Source organism: Lynx canadensis, chromosome B4 (genome assembly GCF_007474595.2).
Source record: "Lynx canadensis isolate LIC74 chromosome B4, mLynCan4.pri.v2, whole genome shotgun sequence".
Taxonomy (NCBI): Eukaryota; Metazoa; Chordata; class Mammalia; order Carnivora; family Felidae; genus Lynx; species Lynx canadensis.
Genome location: NC_044309.1, coordinates 104,851,140 through 104,867,557, shown reverse-complemented (window position 1 = coordinate 104,867,557; position 16,418 = coordinate 104,851,140). Strand labels below are relative to the sequence as shown.

At 36.1% G+C, this 16,418-nt stretch overlaps 1 protein-coding gene, 1 long non-coding RNA gene and 1 pseudogene across 3 annotated transcripts in view; 2 read left to right on the top strand and 1 right to left on the bottom strand.

Moving 5' to 3' along the window:
* The window catches only part of METTL25 (methyltransferase like 25), a 150,193-nt gene that overhangs the window by 38,461 nt on the left and 95,314 nt on the right, over positions 1-16,418 (bottom strand). For both annotated transcript variants that reach the window (XR_003970482.1, XM_030323320.1), the window contains exon 9: positions 10,135-10,228. Coding sequence is in view for 1 of the 2 variants with exons in the window: in XM_030323320.1 (XP_030179180.1) it covers positions 10,135-10,228 (94 nt within the window). In the remaining variant the exon portion in view is untranslated. The remainder of the gene's footprint in view (positions 1-10,134; positions 10,229-16,418) is intronic.
* On the top strand, positions 1,144-11,892 carry LOC115519380. The gene is made up of 3 exons (XR_003970486.1): positions 1,144-1,175; positions 10,751-10,753; positions 11,818-11,892. It is a non-coding gene; the product is annotated as an uncharacterized LOC115519380 (long non-coding RNA).
* LOC115519379 lies at positions 3,177-3,966 on the top strand (annotated as a pseudogene).

The window sequence follows — 16,418 nt, the reverse complement described above, 5'->3', positions numbered from 1 at the left end:
GGTTAGTGGCAGCACAAAATACACTTGTATGAGACTGATAGGCAGGCCTAGGCTGGGCCACAGCATCTCTGAGGACAGCATCTGGTAAAGGCCTCTAAAAAGACCTGAAACAATTTCTGTCCTTTCCCAGAAGAAGTTTATCTTCTCTAATTGGCTCCTACCCTTCTCAGTATAATCAAATTCATTAATTTAACATTGATCCAATATTGTTGTCTATTACATATTCTATATTAAAATTTTACCATTTGTCCTAATAATCCTTTTATGGACTCTCCTACCACTCCACCTTTTTAAGAATCCCATCTGGGATAGGACATTGTATCTCTACTCCCATTTAATCTGGAACAGTTCCTCAAGTCTTGTCTTTTATGAAATTGATATATATATATAGTTTTTAATTGGAGAATAATTGACATACAATATGGTATTAGTTTCAGGTGTACAACATACTAATTTAACACTTATACACATTAAAAATGGTTACCACAGTAAGTCCATCTGTCACCATACAAAGCTGTTATAGTTGCACCTCTTAATTTCCTTCAACTAGTTTGTGCATCCCCTGCTCCCTTTCCCTCTGGCAACTGCCAATTTGTTTTCTGTATCTCTGAATCTGTTTCTGTTTTTGTTTTCTTTGTTTTTTAGATTCCACATATAAGTGAAATCATAAGGTATTTATCTTTCTCTGTTTGACTTATTTTACTTAACATAATACTCTCTAGATCATTCATGTTGTAAATGGCAAGATTTCATTCTCTTTTATGGCTGAATGATACACACACACACACACACACACACCATATCTTCTGTATCCATTCATCTCTTTATGGACATTTAGGTTATTTTTACATCTTGGCTACTATAAATAATGCTATGAGGAACAGCGGTGTGTACATCTTTTTGAATTCATGTTTTTGTTTTTTTCTTTTTCCAGATAAATACCTAGCAGTGGAATTGCTGGATTGTATGGTAGTTCTATTTTTAATTTTTTGAGTAAACTCCATATTGTTTTCCAGAGTGTCTGCACCACTTTACATTCCTAACAACAGTGCATGAGGCTTCCCTTTTCTACACCTCCTCACCAATACTTTTTATTTCTTGTGTTTTTGATATTACTTATTTTGACAGGTATGAGGTGATATTTCCTTGTGGTTTTTATTTGTATTTCCCTGATGGTTAGTGACATCGAGCATCATTTTATGTGACTATTGGCCATCAGTATGTTTTCTTTGAAAAAAAATCTGTTCAGGCCCTCTGCCCATTTTTTAATCATTTTTTTTTTGATATTGAGTTGTATGAGTTCTTTATATATTTTGGATGTTAACTTCTTACCAGATATATCATTTGTGAGTATCTTTTCCCATTCAGTAGGGTGCTTTTTTCCTTGATGGTTCATGGTTTCCTTTACTATCTGATACGGACATATTTTGAAAAGTCTAGTTGTCTGAGTGTTTTCTCATGAGTAGATTCAAGTTATTCATTTTTGGCAGGAATATTACATAAGTGATGCTGTATCCTTTCCAATGCATCGCCTGATGAGTTGGACAATGTCAGTTTGTTCATTATTGGTGATGCTAACTTTGAAGGTTTATCTACTTTTTGAAATGAATAAAAAATCTGTGGAAGGTAATGTGAGTCTGTGTAAATATCCTGTTCCCCCATAAACATTTTACCCAATGGCTTTAATGCCTTGATGATTCTCCTGTGAATCAATTATTACCATGGTGGTTGCAAAAAGCAGACAGGATTTACTTATGGGCATAATGTCAAAGCAGTTCAATATCACTTAGAGACATATTACAACATGGAAGAGCTCATGAGCTCCCTACATTTGTTGTTGGCTTTCCTATGGAACAATTCCTGTCCTCTCACCTGTATTTAAACCACCTGGTGATTATTCTTACCTTGGATTAATCCCTGATTTAACACCCAAAAATAAGTTTACCTGGCCTCTCCACATGTGCTCACTCCTATAGCCTCATTTCTCACTTCTGCCTCTCTTGCTTGCTTTGTGCTCCAGCACTGCTGAGTTCAGAATCAGGTTTCTCACATCTGTGTATTTTTGAAGAAGCATACCCACCCCTGCATACTTACAATTAATTCATTGCTCCCTACCTTCACACCTTGTCTGCTTGATGAACTCCTCTGCATCCTTTAAGACCAAGCTAAGGTACCACATGTTGTTCGTGAAATCTACACAGGCAGAGTGAGTCACTCCTTTCTCTATGCCTCCACACTAGTTCATACATGTGTTTATTGTTGTAGGTTCATGCTATATTGTAATTGTTTTCTTTTTTTAATGTTTATTTATTTTTGAAACAGTGTAAGCGGGCGAAGGGCAGAGAGAGGGGGACAGAGGATCCCAAGAGGTCTCTGAGTTGACAGCAGTGAGCCCAATGTGGGGCTTGAACTCACAAACCATGAGATCATGACCTGAGTTGAAGTTGGAGGCTCAACTGACAGAGCCACCCAATTGCCCCATAATTATTTTCTTTTTAAAAGGGTTATATTTTAATTATCTTTGTAGCCCCAGAGTTTACACTGTTTTTGACACATTGGAGATTTTTCAAAATAAATGGTTTTTGATGAATAACTAAATGACTTTGGTCTCAAAAGTTTTCCTTTTGCTGACCCACTGTGGAAACATATCTAAGAATATTTTTCTTTTTTTTTTTTTTTTTTAAATTTTTTTTTTTTTTCAACGTTTATTTATTTTTGGGACAGAGAGAGACAGAGCATGAATGGGCGAGGGGCAGAGAGAGAGGGAGACACAGAATCGGAAACAGGCTCCAGGCTCTGAGCCATCAGCCCAGAGCCTGACGCGGGGCTCGAACTCACGGACCGCGAGATCGTGACCTGGCTGAAGTCGGACGCTTAACCGACTGCGCCACCCAGGCGCCCCAAGAATATTTTTCTAAATTATCCTTTATTGCCCTTTGCCATCTTAGAGGGGCACCTGGGTGACTCAGCTGGTTAAATGTCCGACTCTTGATTTAGGTTTAGGTCATGATCTCACAGTTCATGGGTTCAAGCCCTGCGATGGGCTCTGTGCTGACAGCTCAGGGCCTGGAGCCTGCTTCAGATTCTCTCTCTCTCTCTCTCTCTCTCTCTCTCTCTCTGTCTGAGCCTCCCCCACTCGCAGTCTCTATCTCTCCCTCTCAAAAATAAACATTAAAAAAATTAAAAAAAAAAAAGAAGGGTAGCCTCAAGGCTAAAATGCCAAAGAAGGGGAAGCCCCACCAAAACCCTGCCCTGGTCAGAGGAATTGGCAGATATTCTTGATCGGCTATGTATTCCAGAAAGGCCATGTATAAGAGGAAGTATTCAGCAGCTAAATCCAAGGTTGAGAAGAAAAAGAAGACTCTTCCTACTGTCAGAAAACTAGTTGGTGGTGACAAGAATGGTAGTACCCAAGTAGTTAAATGTTGTAAAATGCCTAGGTATTATCCTACAGAAGATGTGCCTTGAAAGCTGTTGAGCCACGGCAAAAAAATCTTTCAGGTAGCTAGTGAGAAAACTGCGAGGTAGCATCACTCCTGGAACCATTTTGATCATCCTCACTGGGTACCACACAGGCAAGAGGGTAGTTTTCGTTAAGCAAATGAGCAGTGGTTTGCCACTTGTGACTTGACCTCTGGCCCTCCATCGAGTTCCTCTGCATAGAACACACCTGACATTTGTCATCGCCACCTCCACCAAAACTGATACCAGCAGTATGAAAACCCAAAACATCTCACTGATGTTTACTTCTAGAAGAAGAAGCTGTGTAAACTCAGACACCAGGAAGGTGAGATCTTCAACACAGAGAAGGAGAAATATGAGATTACACAGCAGTGCAAGGTTGATCAGAAAGCTGTGGACTTGCAAAGTCTGCCAAAAATCAAAGCTGTTCCTCAGCTTCAGGGCTATCTCCACTCTGTGTTTTCTTCCAGGAATGGAGTTTGTCCTTACACATTGCTGTTCTAAATTTCTCAAAAAGAACTTAATAATTTATCCATTAAAAAATACACAAATTATCCTTTATTTACTTCCATTAAGGTTCTAGCTTAGTAGTTTTCAACTCTGCCCATTCAACACTACACCATCCCCATCAAATCATCAGTTTTTACTGTCTTTTTTTCAACTTTTCAGTATCTGAAATTAACTTCATTTATTTTTGTACTCATTATATAACACACAAACTCTAGAACATAAGCTCCTTTTATTTCTCTCTTCTCATAAACAAATACTCCAGTTTATTCCTTGTCTAGCAAATGATACCAGTACTGATGCTTTTGAAATCCAAAAGATATAGTGTGTGTGTGCAATTGTGCATTTGTGTGCATGCAATATAAGCTGGGGGAGAGAGACAGGAAGGCAGAAAAGTAATGTCAATTGACAAAAGAAGGCAAAATGCTATGGACCATGAAGAAATCGAGAAAACTTAAAGACAATTTTGAGGGGTGTCTAGGTGGCTCAGTCGGTTAAGTGTCGACTTCAGCTTAGATCATGGTCTTGCGATTCGTGAGTATGAGTCCTGTGTTAGATTCTGTACTGATAGCTCGGAGCCTGGAGCCTGCTTTGGATTCTGTGTCTCCTCTCTCTCTGCCCCTCCCCACCCCCTCTTTCTTTCTTTCTTTCTTTCTTTCTTTCTTTCTTTCTTTCTTTCTTTCTCTCAAAAATAAATAAACATTAAAAAAAAAAGACAATTTTGAAATTTTCTGAAATTTGGTGAGACGCCCAAGTTTGGTACAGAAGATAAAGTTTGAGAATACCTAATCTTTTTAAGATTTAGGTAAAGCTAATCATTAGGATGTTAATATTTTAGACAGTTTTAAAGTCCTATTAAAATACTTCTTTTATAAAGAAGTAATTGAACGCTACAAGAAATTTACTGTAATGTTTCATTCTAAGAAATTCATTAATTATAAACAGTAGACTTACTGTAGCTGATGTTCTGCCACAATTTACAGTTTGAGTAGTTACAGAGTTAGGCTTAACTTTACTATGGAATCTAAACACTGCTTAAATAGACCTATATTTTATACTGGGCTGAAGTTATATCACCTATAAGTGATTAGAGTGAAACAAAATGAAAGATCAAGGCGGGGGGACTGTTTTGAATAAAACGTGTTCAAAATATAAGAACAGAATCATTGCTTCTTCCCCACTTTCCTTCATGTTTCTCGGTGTAACATCTAAAATGCATTTAAAAAATATATGGGGTTTATAATAGAAATGTTAGACGACTGCAAATTGAATCACTAAGACGACAAATGCTCGGACACAGTGGACCTCAATGGGGGTGATGAGAAGTGAGGATTTTGCACCGCTCCCCCCCCTCCCCCCGCCCCGGGAATTTTTGGCAATGAATGTCTAGAGACTCTTTATACCATTAGGGTTCTACCACTGACATTTAATGAGTAGAGGTCAGGGATGCTGCTAGACATCCTTCAAGGCACAGGACAGCCCCCACAACAAAGACTTACCCGAATGTCAGTAGCGCTGCCAAATCCTGCTCTAAGAGAAAATGCCAATGCGGTCTCTCACAACTGACTATCGGAATTATGGGCTAAGCTTTTAAGCTGTGTATGAGCCACTTACATATCCAGCATATGCAGCTTTGGCCTTCTTTGAAATGATAATTTGTCTGGGAATGTTTTCTGTTTACTTCCATACATTTAACATGATTTCTTATCACTAAAAATGTATCCAGAGCATGTTAAAAGAGATTTTCTAGACACTTTACTTGCTTACATAGTTTTGAATATGAAGAGATTTGCTTTAAAAGTTTAGAAAAACATCAATGCATTCACACTTCCAATTATATATATATGCTTATCAATAAATTATTAGATATTATGGTATATTTAATATCTTAAACTTTTTTTTTTACTTTCTTTTAAATTTTGAGAGAGAGAGAGACAGCAGGGGAGAGGGGGAGACGAAGAGAGAGAGTCGTAAGCAGACTCCACACCCAGTGCGGAGCCAACATAGGGCTCGATCCCACAACTGTGAGATCGTGACCTGAGTCGAGATCAAGAGTCGGACACTTAACCTACTGAGCCATCCTGGCCCCCCTTAATTTTTTAAGTGCGGAGCCAACATAGGGCTCGATCCCACAACTGTGAGATCGTGACCTGAGTCGAGATCAAGAGTCGGACACTTAACCTACTGAGCCATCCTGGCCCCCTTAATTTTTTAAACTTAAATTGTTTTGATACTTTTCGGTGTTTAGACTCTCATGTGAAAATTCATTTCATTTTTTTAACCTTTATTTATTTTTGAGACAGAGAGAGACAGAGCATAAATGGGGGAGGGTCAGAGAGAGGGAGACACAGAATCTGAAACAGGCTCCAGGCTCTGAGCTGTCAGCACAGCGCCCGACGCGGGGCTCGAACTCACGGACCGTGAGATCATGACCTGAGCCGAAGTCGGACGCTTAACCGACTAAGCCACCCAGGTGCCCCTCATTTCATTTTTTTTTTTTTTTTTTTTTTTTTTTTTCCTGCTCTAAAAATTCTTTTTATTTATTTTTTTTTTTTTACTTTTTTTTTTTTTTTTATATGAAGTTTATTGACAAATTGGTTTCCATACAACACCCAGTGCTCATCCCAAAAGGTGCCCTCCTCAATACCCATCACCCACCCGCCCCTCCCTCCCACCCCCCATCAACCCTCAGTTTGTTCTCAGTTTTTAACAGTCTCTTATGCTTTGGCTCTCTCCCACTCTAACGTCCTTTTTTTTTTTTTTAAAGCAGGAAAGAACATCCAATGGAAAAAAGACAGCCTCTTTAACAAATGGTGCTGGGAGAACTGGACAGCAACATGCAGAAGGTTGAAACTAGACCACTTTCTCACACCATTTACAAAAATAAACTCAAAATGGATAAAGGACCTAAATGTGAGACAGGAAACCATCAGAACCTTAGAGGAGAAAGCAGGAAAAGACCTCTCTGACCTCAGCCGTAGCAATCTCTTACTCGACACATCCCCAAAGGCAAGGGAATTAAAAGCAAAAGTGAATTACTGGGACCTTATGAAGATAAAAAGCTTCTGCACAGCAAAGGAAACAACCAACAAAACTAAAAGGCAACCAACGGAATGGGAAAAGATATTTGCAAATGACATATCGGACAAAGGGCTAGTATCTAAAATCTATAAAGAGCTCACCAAACTCCACACCCGAAAAACAAATAACCCAGTGAAGAAATGGGCAGAAAACATGAATAGACACTTCTCTAAAGAAGACATCCAGATGGCCAACAGGCACATGAAAAGATGTTCAGCGTCGCTCCTTATCAGGGAAATACAAATCAAAACCACACTCAGGTATCACCTCACGCCAGTCAGAGTGGCCAAAATGAACAAATCATTTCATTTTTAAAATGAAACCATACACAAATCTCTTTTCATTGTGCTTACTGTCAAAACTTTAATTTGAGCATCGATACTTGATTATGTGGGAGAAAAATAATAGGAATTTGTACTGGGTCAAAAACCTAATTTTGGTTTATCCTTTCCAACTAGTCTGATCTGACAGATACAACTTTCTCATTCCTCTTGCTTAAAATTAAAATCAACCTCCCACCCACAAAACATGTACTCATCTATTTCTTCCTTTCACCAGTGTATCCTTTTAAATACCTTACTGTTTTGCTCTATACCTTCTTCCCTCTAAGTCCTCCAGCTTGGGTTTCTTGTTCCTTTTCATCTTCCAACCCATTTTATCTGATATATTTGTTCTTAATGAGCTTAAATAGTTTTAGGAGAAAATCAGTGGGGCACTATTATTGCCTTTATTAACTAATACAAGGAATAATTTAAGACTGATTTTACATGGTGATATTTATCTACATTAGTCTTTGTTTCTTTTGTTTTTACTTTCATTTCTCAGTATAGCGGCGGTTAACACTTGAGGTTTTGACGTTAGCTGAATCTGTGTTCAAGTTCCACCTCCACTAATTGCTTTAACTCTGGCAAAATGACTTCTCTTTTTTGACACCTCTCTTTCTAGATCTTTACATTCGTAATAATTATAGTATCTACCATAAGTGTTTTTGTGAAGAGTAAATGAGATAATGTTGTGATGTTCTTAGCATATAACTACCACATAACAAGTGCTTAGTAACTATTAGCTATTATTAATATTCCTTTCTGTAATATAATAAGGAACATATCAAGGAACATTTACTACGGTTATTATTAAAGACAAACCTGTGAAGAGAAAGCTATCAACAAGGATAAGTAACATTCTTTCTGGATTTTTGCTACTTAGTTTTTGGCAAAGGGTAATATATTTTTAGTTTATTTTTTTTATTTTTATTTTTTAATATATTTTTAGTTTAAGTAAAAACTTAGCTCTTCATCTGTGAAAATAACGCTTTGGTTTGTGTGCTTGACATTACTGCAAGACATAAAATTGAGACATGGAAGAAAGATGTACTAAGTAAGACTAACTGGAAGGAAAACCTGTCTGATTTATTAAAAACACTTTTTAAAATCTTTATTTATTTTTGAGAGAGAGACACACAGAGCATGAGTGGGGCAATGGCAGAGAGAGAGGAAGACACAGAATCTGAAGCAGGTTCTGTGCTGACAGCTCAGAGCCTGACGTGGGGCTCGAACTCACAGACTGTGAGATCATGACCTGAGCCGACGTCAGATGCTCAACCCACTGAGCCACCCAGGTGCCCCAAAAACATAAAAAAAAACCACTCAGAAATAAAGGGCACCTGGGTGGCTCAGTTAGTTAAGCGTCGGACTCTTCATTTTGACTCAGGTCATGATCTCATGGTTCGTGAATTTGAGCCCCATGGTTGGCAGTGCTGACAGTGCGGAGCCTGCTTGGGATTCTCTCTCTCTCTCTCTCTCTCTCTCTCTCTCTCTCTCTCTCTCTCCCCTTCTCTCTCTCTCTTTCTCTACCCCTCTCCCCCTCCCCCCGCTCAAGAATGAATTACAAATAAATAAATAAATAAATACCCAGAAATAAAATGACTAGGACAAAAATTATCTATTGTCATTAATTTATGTAAGACTAGAAGGACCTTTGTTTGGTGACTAAATAAAAATATTGACAAGAGTCATTATCAATTGTGTTATTACTAGTAGAACATATACAAAGATCAGAATAAAAATATACATAAAACTCAATATTATTAATTATAATATTAATATAAAAGTATACTAACATATATAACATTTATAACATATAATAAAACTATATATAAAAACTAAATGAACTAAAACTTCTGTTTGCATTTACTATGTAAAAACATTGTGCTCAGTATTTTACGTGTATTACCTCCTTTGATCTTAAATCGTGAGTTAGAAGTGCTTTTGAACAGTTATTTTATAGAGGAGGGGTTTGATTATTAACAGTCTAATGGCTCTAAATAATAAAGTAACTGGGGAGTAAATGAACAACTGGTAGAATAAATAACAATACTTTTTAGCTTTGATACAATATAATCATATCTGTACCACCTTTTCAAGAAATCCATTTCATTCCTTTAAAAAGCTATTTTATTCTTTATTTCCATTTATAATCAATTCAAAATACCAGAGTGATCCAAGTTCAACTTAATATTTTACTCAATAACGCATTTGAATTGAGAGGTTTTTTTTTCTCAGTGTTATAATATTTATTACTACTAGCCAACCAGCTTACCACTTTATCTTTGACATCAAACTCTCAATTATTAGCTTGGGCGGCCTATGATGTTATACTTTCCAGGATTCTCCCATTCAAAGGCTTTTAGAATTTAAGATTTTTAATTTTAACTAATTATACAATCTTTAAATAAATGCAGTTTTTTGTCTCATTACTCTTACCTTACTTATAATTCCCATTTGTTCTGTTATCTTGTTTTTAACTCTGTTTTGATTTGAGAATTAATACATATTACCTGAATAAACCTAAAGGGGGAATCTCTCAAGAGATGTACAACAGCAAAGCACCCACATTGACTGGAAAGGTGAACTGGAATAAAGGAAATGGTGGTATGGTTTCAATGTAATGTAGGTGTTTTTCACAAATGGGAGGAAAGTAGAAGGCAAATTATTTTGTATCATCTCAATTCATTATTCCATAGAAGTTCTTCTGTTTTGTGTTTTTGTTTTTTTTTTTAAATAAAAACAGCAATCATATACTGACCTTGGACTCATCTAACCCAAGCTTCTTTAGAGACTTTCTGGCATAGTCCAGAAAGGAAGAGGATTTGGAATAAATTTTACCAACATGCCGATCACTGCAAAACAAAAGTAAATCACTTTTTAGTTTTTCCAGTTTAAATTATAGATGACTGCGAATTAAATCGTGAAATATTTTTAAATACCTTCTGTGTATGTGACACAAGCTTCAGATTTGATAAAAATGTGTTAATATTTTTATAAACATTTTTAGGTTACATTTTATAAAGTGTTTAAGATCTGCTTCTGAGAATTCCTTCAACACACAGTAGTGGGAAACAGTATTAGGAAGACAATATATGAGAAATAACTTATCAACAGTATTAAAAAGCTTAATTTTTAAAGGAAACTATAGGTCTTTCAAAAGTTTCCATTATGCTATAAAACACACTTAATTTTATTGGCAACATTACAGTTCATATTTCATTGCAACACCTGCTAATGGTGGCGATAATTCAACAGCTATGCAAAGAAAACTCCTTCAATGCCAGCCATTAAAACACCATATGCTGAGTTGGGTCTGACTTGATCTCATTTACGCCCTGCAGATTTTCACTACAGTTTAAACAAAATATCATGAGATGGTTTTGAATTTAAATAATGAAATGGGAGACTATCACATCACATAATTTGGGTTGCAACTGAGGTAAAATACAAAAATCTAGGGAATAAAAAATTCACCACTTCCCAGTTATCAAAATCAATGAATAAAAGCTCATTTACTCTTGGTAATATAAATATTAATCCCTCTGATTAATCAGACACGAAGTTCCTTTGAACTTTGAATTCTTCCTTTGAAATATATCTCAAATATATTCTTGCAGCTCCATTTCTAGATGGCCACCTCAATTCCACTTATTAGTACTTCATGTCCTTTAAGATTGAAGTCTGTCTCCTTCCTTGCTGCCTATATTTTCACGATAGTTTCTTAGAGGAACATTTTTATGTATTACTTCCCCACCCTCCAAAATTTCAATACACCTGCCATTTCTTGGGATAAATTTGAAACTCCTTAATTAAGCAATCAGGGTTTACTATTTTCTGGCTACACCCACATTTTCCCATTATAATCCAGAATTCAGTTTTCTCTACTCATTGTTTCAGACTATTCTCCATATTTATGTCTTGGTGCATTTGCTCATTCACTCACTTCCTAATGGATTATAAGGTTCTCCACTTTCTTCTTCTGCTTAGTTAAGCTACAGCCATCTTATATGACTAAGCTCAAATTATGTATTCTTTTTGGTAACATCACTAATATCATGTTTTCTAGTTTTGAATTTCTACAGCCCGTATCCTTTTTCCACTCGTGTTATTTCATCACTGCTTTGAAATAATAGTTGTTTGAATAGGTATAGGTTCCAGAAAACAAAACTTGTATGTTTTATGAGTTTTTGTGTAATTATCAGATCCAAAACATAGTTATGTATCTTACGTATAACAGATATAATAGATATGTACATCTTACATACTACAGGTGGTGAAAATAAAAGCAGGAAGACCAATTAGGAAGTTATTACAATAATCTAGAGGAGAAGTTTAGACCAGAGTAGTGACCCTGAGGATGGTGAGAAGTGGTAGAATTTTAGACATATTTTGATGGTAGAGACTACACAGTTGTTGAAGGACTGTATCTACTCCGTGTGAGAGCGATGTTGAGTATCTTTGCATGTGTCTATTGGCCATCTGGATGTCTTCTTCGGGAAAGTGTCTATTCATGTCTGCCCATTTCTTAACCGGGTTATTTGATTTTTGGGTGTTGAGCTTGATAAGTTCTTTATAGATTTTGGATATTAACCCTTTATCAGATACGTCATTTGCAAATATCTTCTCCCATTATGTAGGTTGCCTTTTAGTTTTGCTGATTGCTTCCTTTGCTGTGCAGAAGCTTTTTATTTTGATGAGGTCCCAACAGTTTATGTTTGCTTTTTTTCCCTTGCCTTCAGCGACATGTCTAGTAAGAAACTGCTATGGGTGAGGTCAAAGAGGTTGCTGCCTGTATACTCCTCTAGGATTTTGGTAGTTTCCTGTCTCACATTTAGGTCTTTCATCCATGTTGAATTTACTTTTGTGTAAGGTGTAAGAAAGTGGTCCAGTGTCATTTTTCTGTGTGTCACAATCCAGTTTTCCCAACACCTCTTGTTGAAGGGACTGTGTTTTTTCATTGGATATTCTTCATGCTTTGTGAAGATTAGCTGACCATATAGTTGTGGGTGACCATGTAATTTAGAAACATGGGGTCATTAGTGCCCCTGACAGGGTGATTTGATGGACTGATGGAAGTAAAATCTGACTGGAATTCAAGAATAAAAGGGAAAGAACTTTCAAAGGACTTTTTCAGTAAAGAACAGATAAAAGATAGTTGAATGGGAATCTGGAGTCCCCAAAGGATTTTCAGAATCTGTGTTCTTAACCACATGTGCTCTTATGACACATCATTTCATTTAATAAAAATGAAAACTGGCCATCATGGAACTCACTAGGGGGTAGAGCAGCAGACACAAACAATTAATTGTACTGTCAGGTTCAATCAGAGCAGTAAGTCACAGATTAAGTCCTATGGCAGAAGAGAAGAGGGTGAGAAAGAGAAAAGAAAAGTATCAGAGAGGTTGTCTAACCTGGGTTTTAAAGAATGCCTAGATTCCACCTGCCAGAGGTTGTGGAAGGAAGGGGTGGCAGAAATGAGGAGAATATTCCACGTAGATAGAGGAGCTCCAAGGAAGCATACAAGGCATAAAATTAATTGCATGGGAAATGATGAATAAGCCAGTGTACCAGGACATTCTGCATGGACAGCTTCTTGGAGTACAGAGGAGGGAAAATGGGGTGATGGATTAGGCTGCAAAGGATCTTAGTGACAGATCAGAAATGGCCTTGAATGCCATAATAAGGATATTTTAGTTTTTGAGTACAAAGAAAAGGTATTATCAAACATTTTGAAGTTAGAAAATTGACATGACTGTTTCTGAAAGACAAATTATGGAACTTGAAGAACAAATTAAAAGGGGGCCCTCTGTCAGAATAAAGCATGGTCAGCATGCTAAAAAGGAATTAGTATTCTTTCTTTTAATAAAAGTGAATGCAGTAGATCTAATTAAAATTCTACTCAAGTGAATCCAACACCACCCACATGCTTTTCCAAAAATACAATTGTAAGAACATGGTTTACATGTAACACTCCCCAAAGAAGCAAAATTAGTGTAGGAAATTTTAGGAAAATGTGAAGTAGATGTATACCAAATAAGTGAAAACAAGCACATGAAGGACAGAAAGTGACAAAATGTAGTTTCTCTATCACTACAAAATACTTCTAAAATTAATTATTTTGTGCCTTTTTTATGCTAATACATACTGAAATACTTGAGATCCACATTTTGCTGAAAATGGAGACTGGTTAAGGGAACTCTGAAAATCTTCAAACTACTCTTAAATTTAAAAGATACAGACTTCCTAACTTCAATTTGGCCACACATAATGGATTAAGTAGTTTTAATTTTGTGAGCCAGTTTTCATGATCTGGTTTATGATTTTTTTATTTGATTACAGCAAAACAAAAATAAAAATTAAACTAGGTAATACAACAATTATAGGTATCAAAAATTATAATATTTATTATATAGCTGATACCATATTGATCATGAAATAATAACTGAGTAAAGTGTATATATTCTCCTGCTCTCTTTCCAAGTGTTTGAAGAGATTTTTACATCATGAAACTCCTTTGGTATTGTATTCCTCTTAGAAAGTTTCCAGATAAGGACTTATTACAAAATGAAGAGTTTTCTGTAAATTATTGAATTTGAAGATAAATGTTAAATGCTCAATCACAATTAAAATTAACAGAGTAAAAATGCTATATTTAAGTCCATGAAACAGTTCAGTTCTAACTTTAGGCTATAAACAATTAAACTTTTAAAATAGTGTTTCAGATATTCTAAGAATATGTCACTTGAAAACTACTTTAGCTAACAAGGAGAACAAATTAAGCAAAATTAGAAAGATGTAATTAGGTAATCTTATTTTCTGCCTTTAGTGTTCACACTTTAAAAAAAAAACTTGAGGTATAATTGATATATAACATTATATTAGCTTCAGGTATACAACATAATAATGTGATTTTTGTATACACTGTGAAATGATCACACGTCCAGTTAACATGCACCATACATAGTTACAAAAACAGTTTTTTTTTTTTTCTGGTGATGAGAACTTTTAAGATTTACTCTCTTAGCAACTTTCAAGTATGCAATACAATATTATTAACTATAGCCACCATGCTGTATATAGTCAAATGCCCCCCCTAGGAAACTAAAATACTGAATCTTGCTTGTATTTACCATTCTTACATTTTTCTTAATTGTTTGCCATATATTTATACTCCTAAATAGTTATACAGTTGTGCTTGTTCAAATTGTATAAATGGAACCATCTTGAAGTTTTTCCTGTGACTTTTATATGAACAAAATTTGTCTACACTGATGCATGCAGTTGTTATTCATGTATTTTTACTTTGGCATAGTATTATTCTACTACAATTTATCCATTTTTTTATTAATGAACTAAAGTTCCTAGATTTTGGCTCTTATAAACATTGCAGCTATGGATTATTCTTGTATAAGTCTCTGGGAATATATGTGGAAGAGCTTCTAGGATATATACATAGGCATGGAACTGCTGAGACAAAGTATTCTCAAGTTTTGTAGGTAAAACTAACTAGGCAACTAGGCATTTTCAACCTTATTAGGCAACACTAACTTGTTTTCCAAAGGAATAAACTAATTTTTTTTTCTCTCACCAGCAATGGATGGTTCTAGTTGCTCTGCATTTTTTGCGATCATTTGTTATTAGCAATCTTCTAAATTTCTGCCTATTTAATGGTTTGAATTGGAAAAACCTCAATCCTCCTTCTGTGTTTCTTCTTTCCTCTCACACTTCTGACTACTAGCATACTCACAACACTTCTGACACCAGACGTGTGGCGTTTCCCCACACCCAGCAATTTTGTGACACCAGCTGGGTATTCTACAAATCAGCTCAACTCCGGTACTGTCTACCTAGAGACAGCACTGATCTCACAAGGTAAGGAGATTACCTTCCCACTTCAGATGCCAACTGCAAGGACTAGTTCCCCAGGTTACACACAGTCTGTCCAACCTGACAAAAAACTGACCTTCCCCTCCCCTTTACATTTAGTTATTTGGTAGAACAGTTCACAGAACTCAAGGAAACACATTTCCCAGTTTATTAAAGGATAAGATAAAGAATACAGATGGACAGCCAGATGAAGAGGTGCATAGGACAAGATCTGGGAGGGTTCCAAGCATAAGAACTTCTGTTCCGGTGGAGATGGAGTGTGTCACTTTCCTGGTAGGGGGGCATTGTGTTTACCAATCTAAAAGCTCTCCATGTGCCATACTACTGGGATTCTTGTGGAGGTTTCATCACATAGGCATGGTCAATTATTAATTCAATTTCCAGCCCCCTTTTCCTTTCTGAAGAAGGGGCGGAGGCCTCAAACTTCTAATCATGGTTTGTTCTTTCTTGTGACCAGCCCCAAGCCAGGAGCCATCCAGGAGCTTACCCAGAATTACTTCATTAGATCAAAAGATGCTCTAAGAGCCTGTATCACTTAAGAATTTATAAGGGTTTGAGGAGTTCTGTGCCAGGAACAGGGATGAAGACCAAATGTATATTTCTTGCTACAAATCACAATATCACATGGTTATAAAGATAATATCCTATTGTGGTTTCATTTTACATGATCTTGGTTACTAATTAAGATTGAGCACCTTACCCAATGTTCATTAGCCAGCTGAGTGTCATCTTTGTGAACTGAGTAATCAAGTCTTTTCACTATTTTTCTTTATCATAGGTTAATTTTTCCACAAATTTGTAGGAATTCTTCACGTATTTTGGCTACTAGTCTTTTTTCAGTTATAGGGCTTCCAATTAGTTTCTAACAGTGGACACTTCCACTCTTCTGAAAACAGTTCTTAATATTAACGTAATTGAATTTTCAATCTTTTATTGTAAGATTTGTAGGTTCATATTTAGTTTGAGACACCCCCTCCCTCAATGTCAGAAGGATATTCTTCAATACTATTTCCTGAAAGTATTATAGTACTGGCTTTCATAGTTAAGGTTTTAATCCACTCTGAATTGATTTTTGTGTTTGTTGTAAAGCAGGGGTTCAGATTTTTATTTTTTTGTGTAGTAGTCAGAAGAATGGTCCACCAAAGATGTCCATAT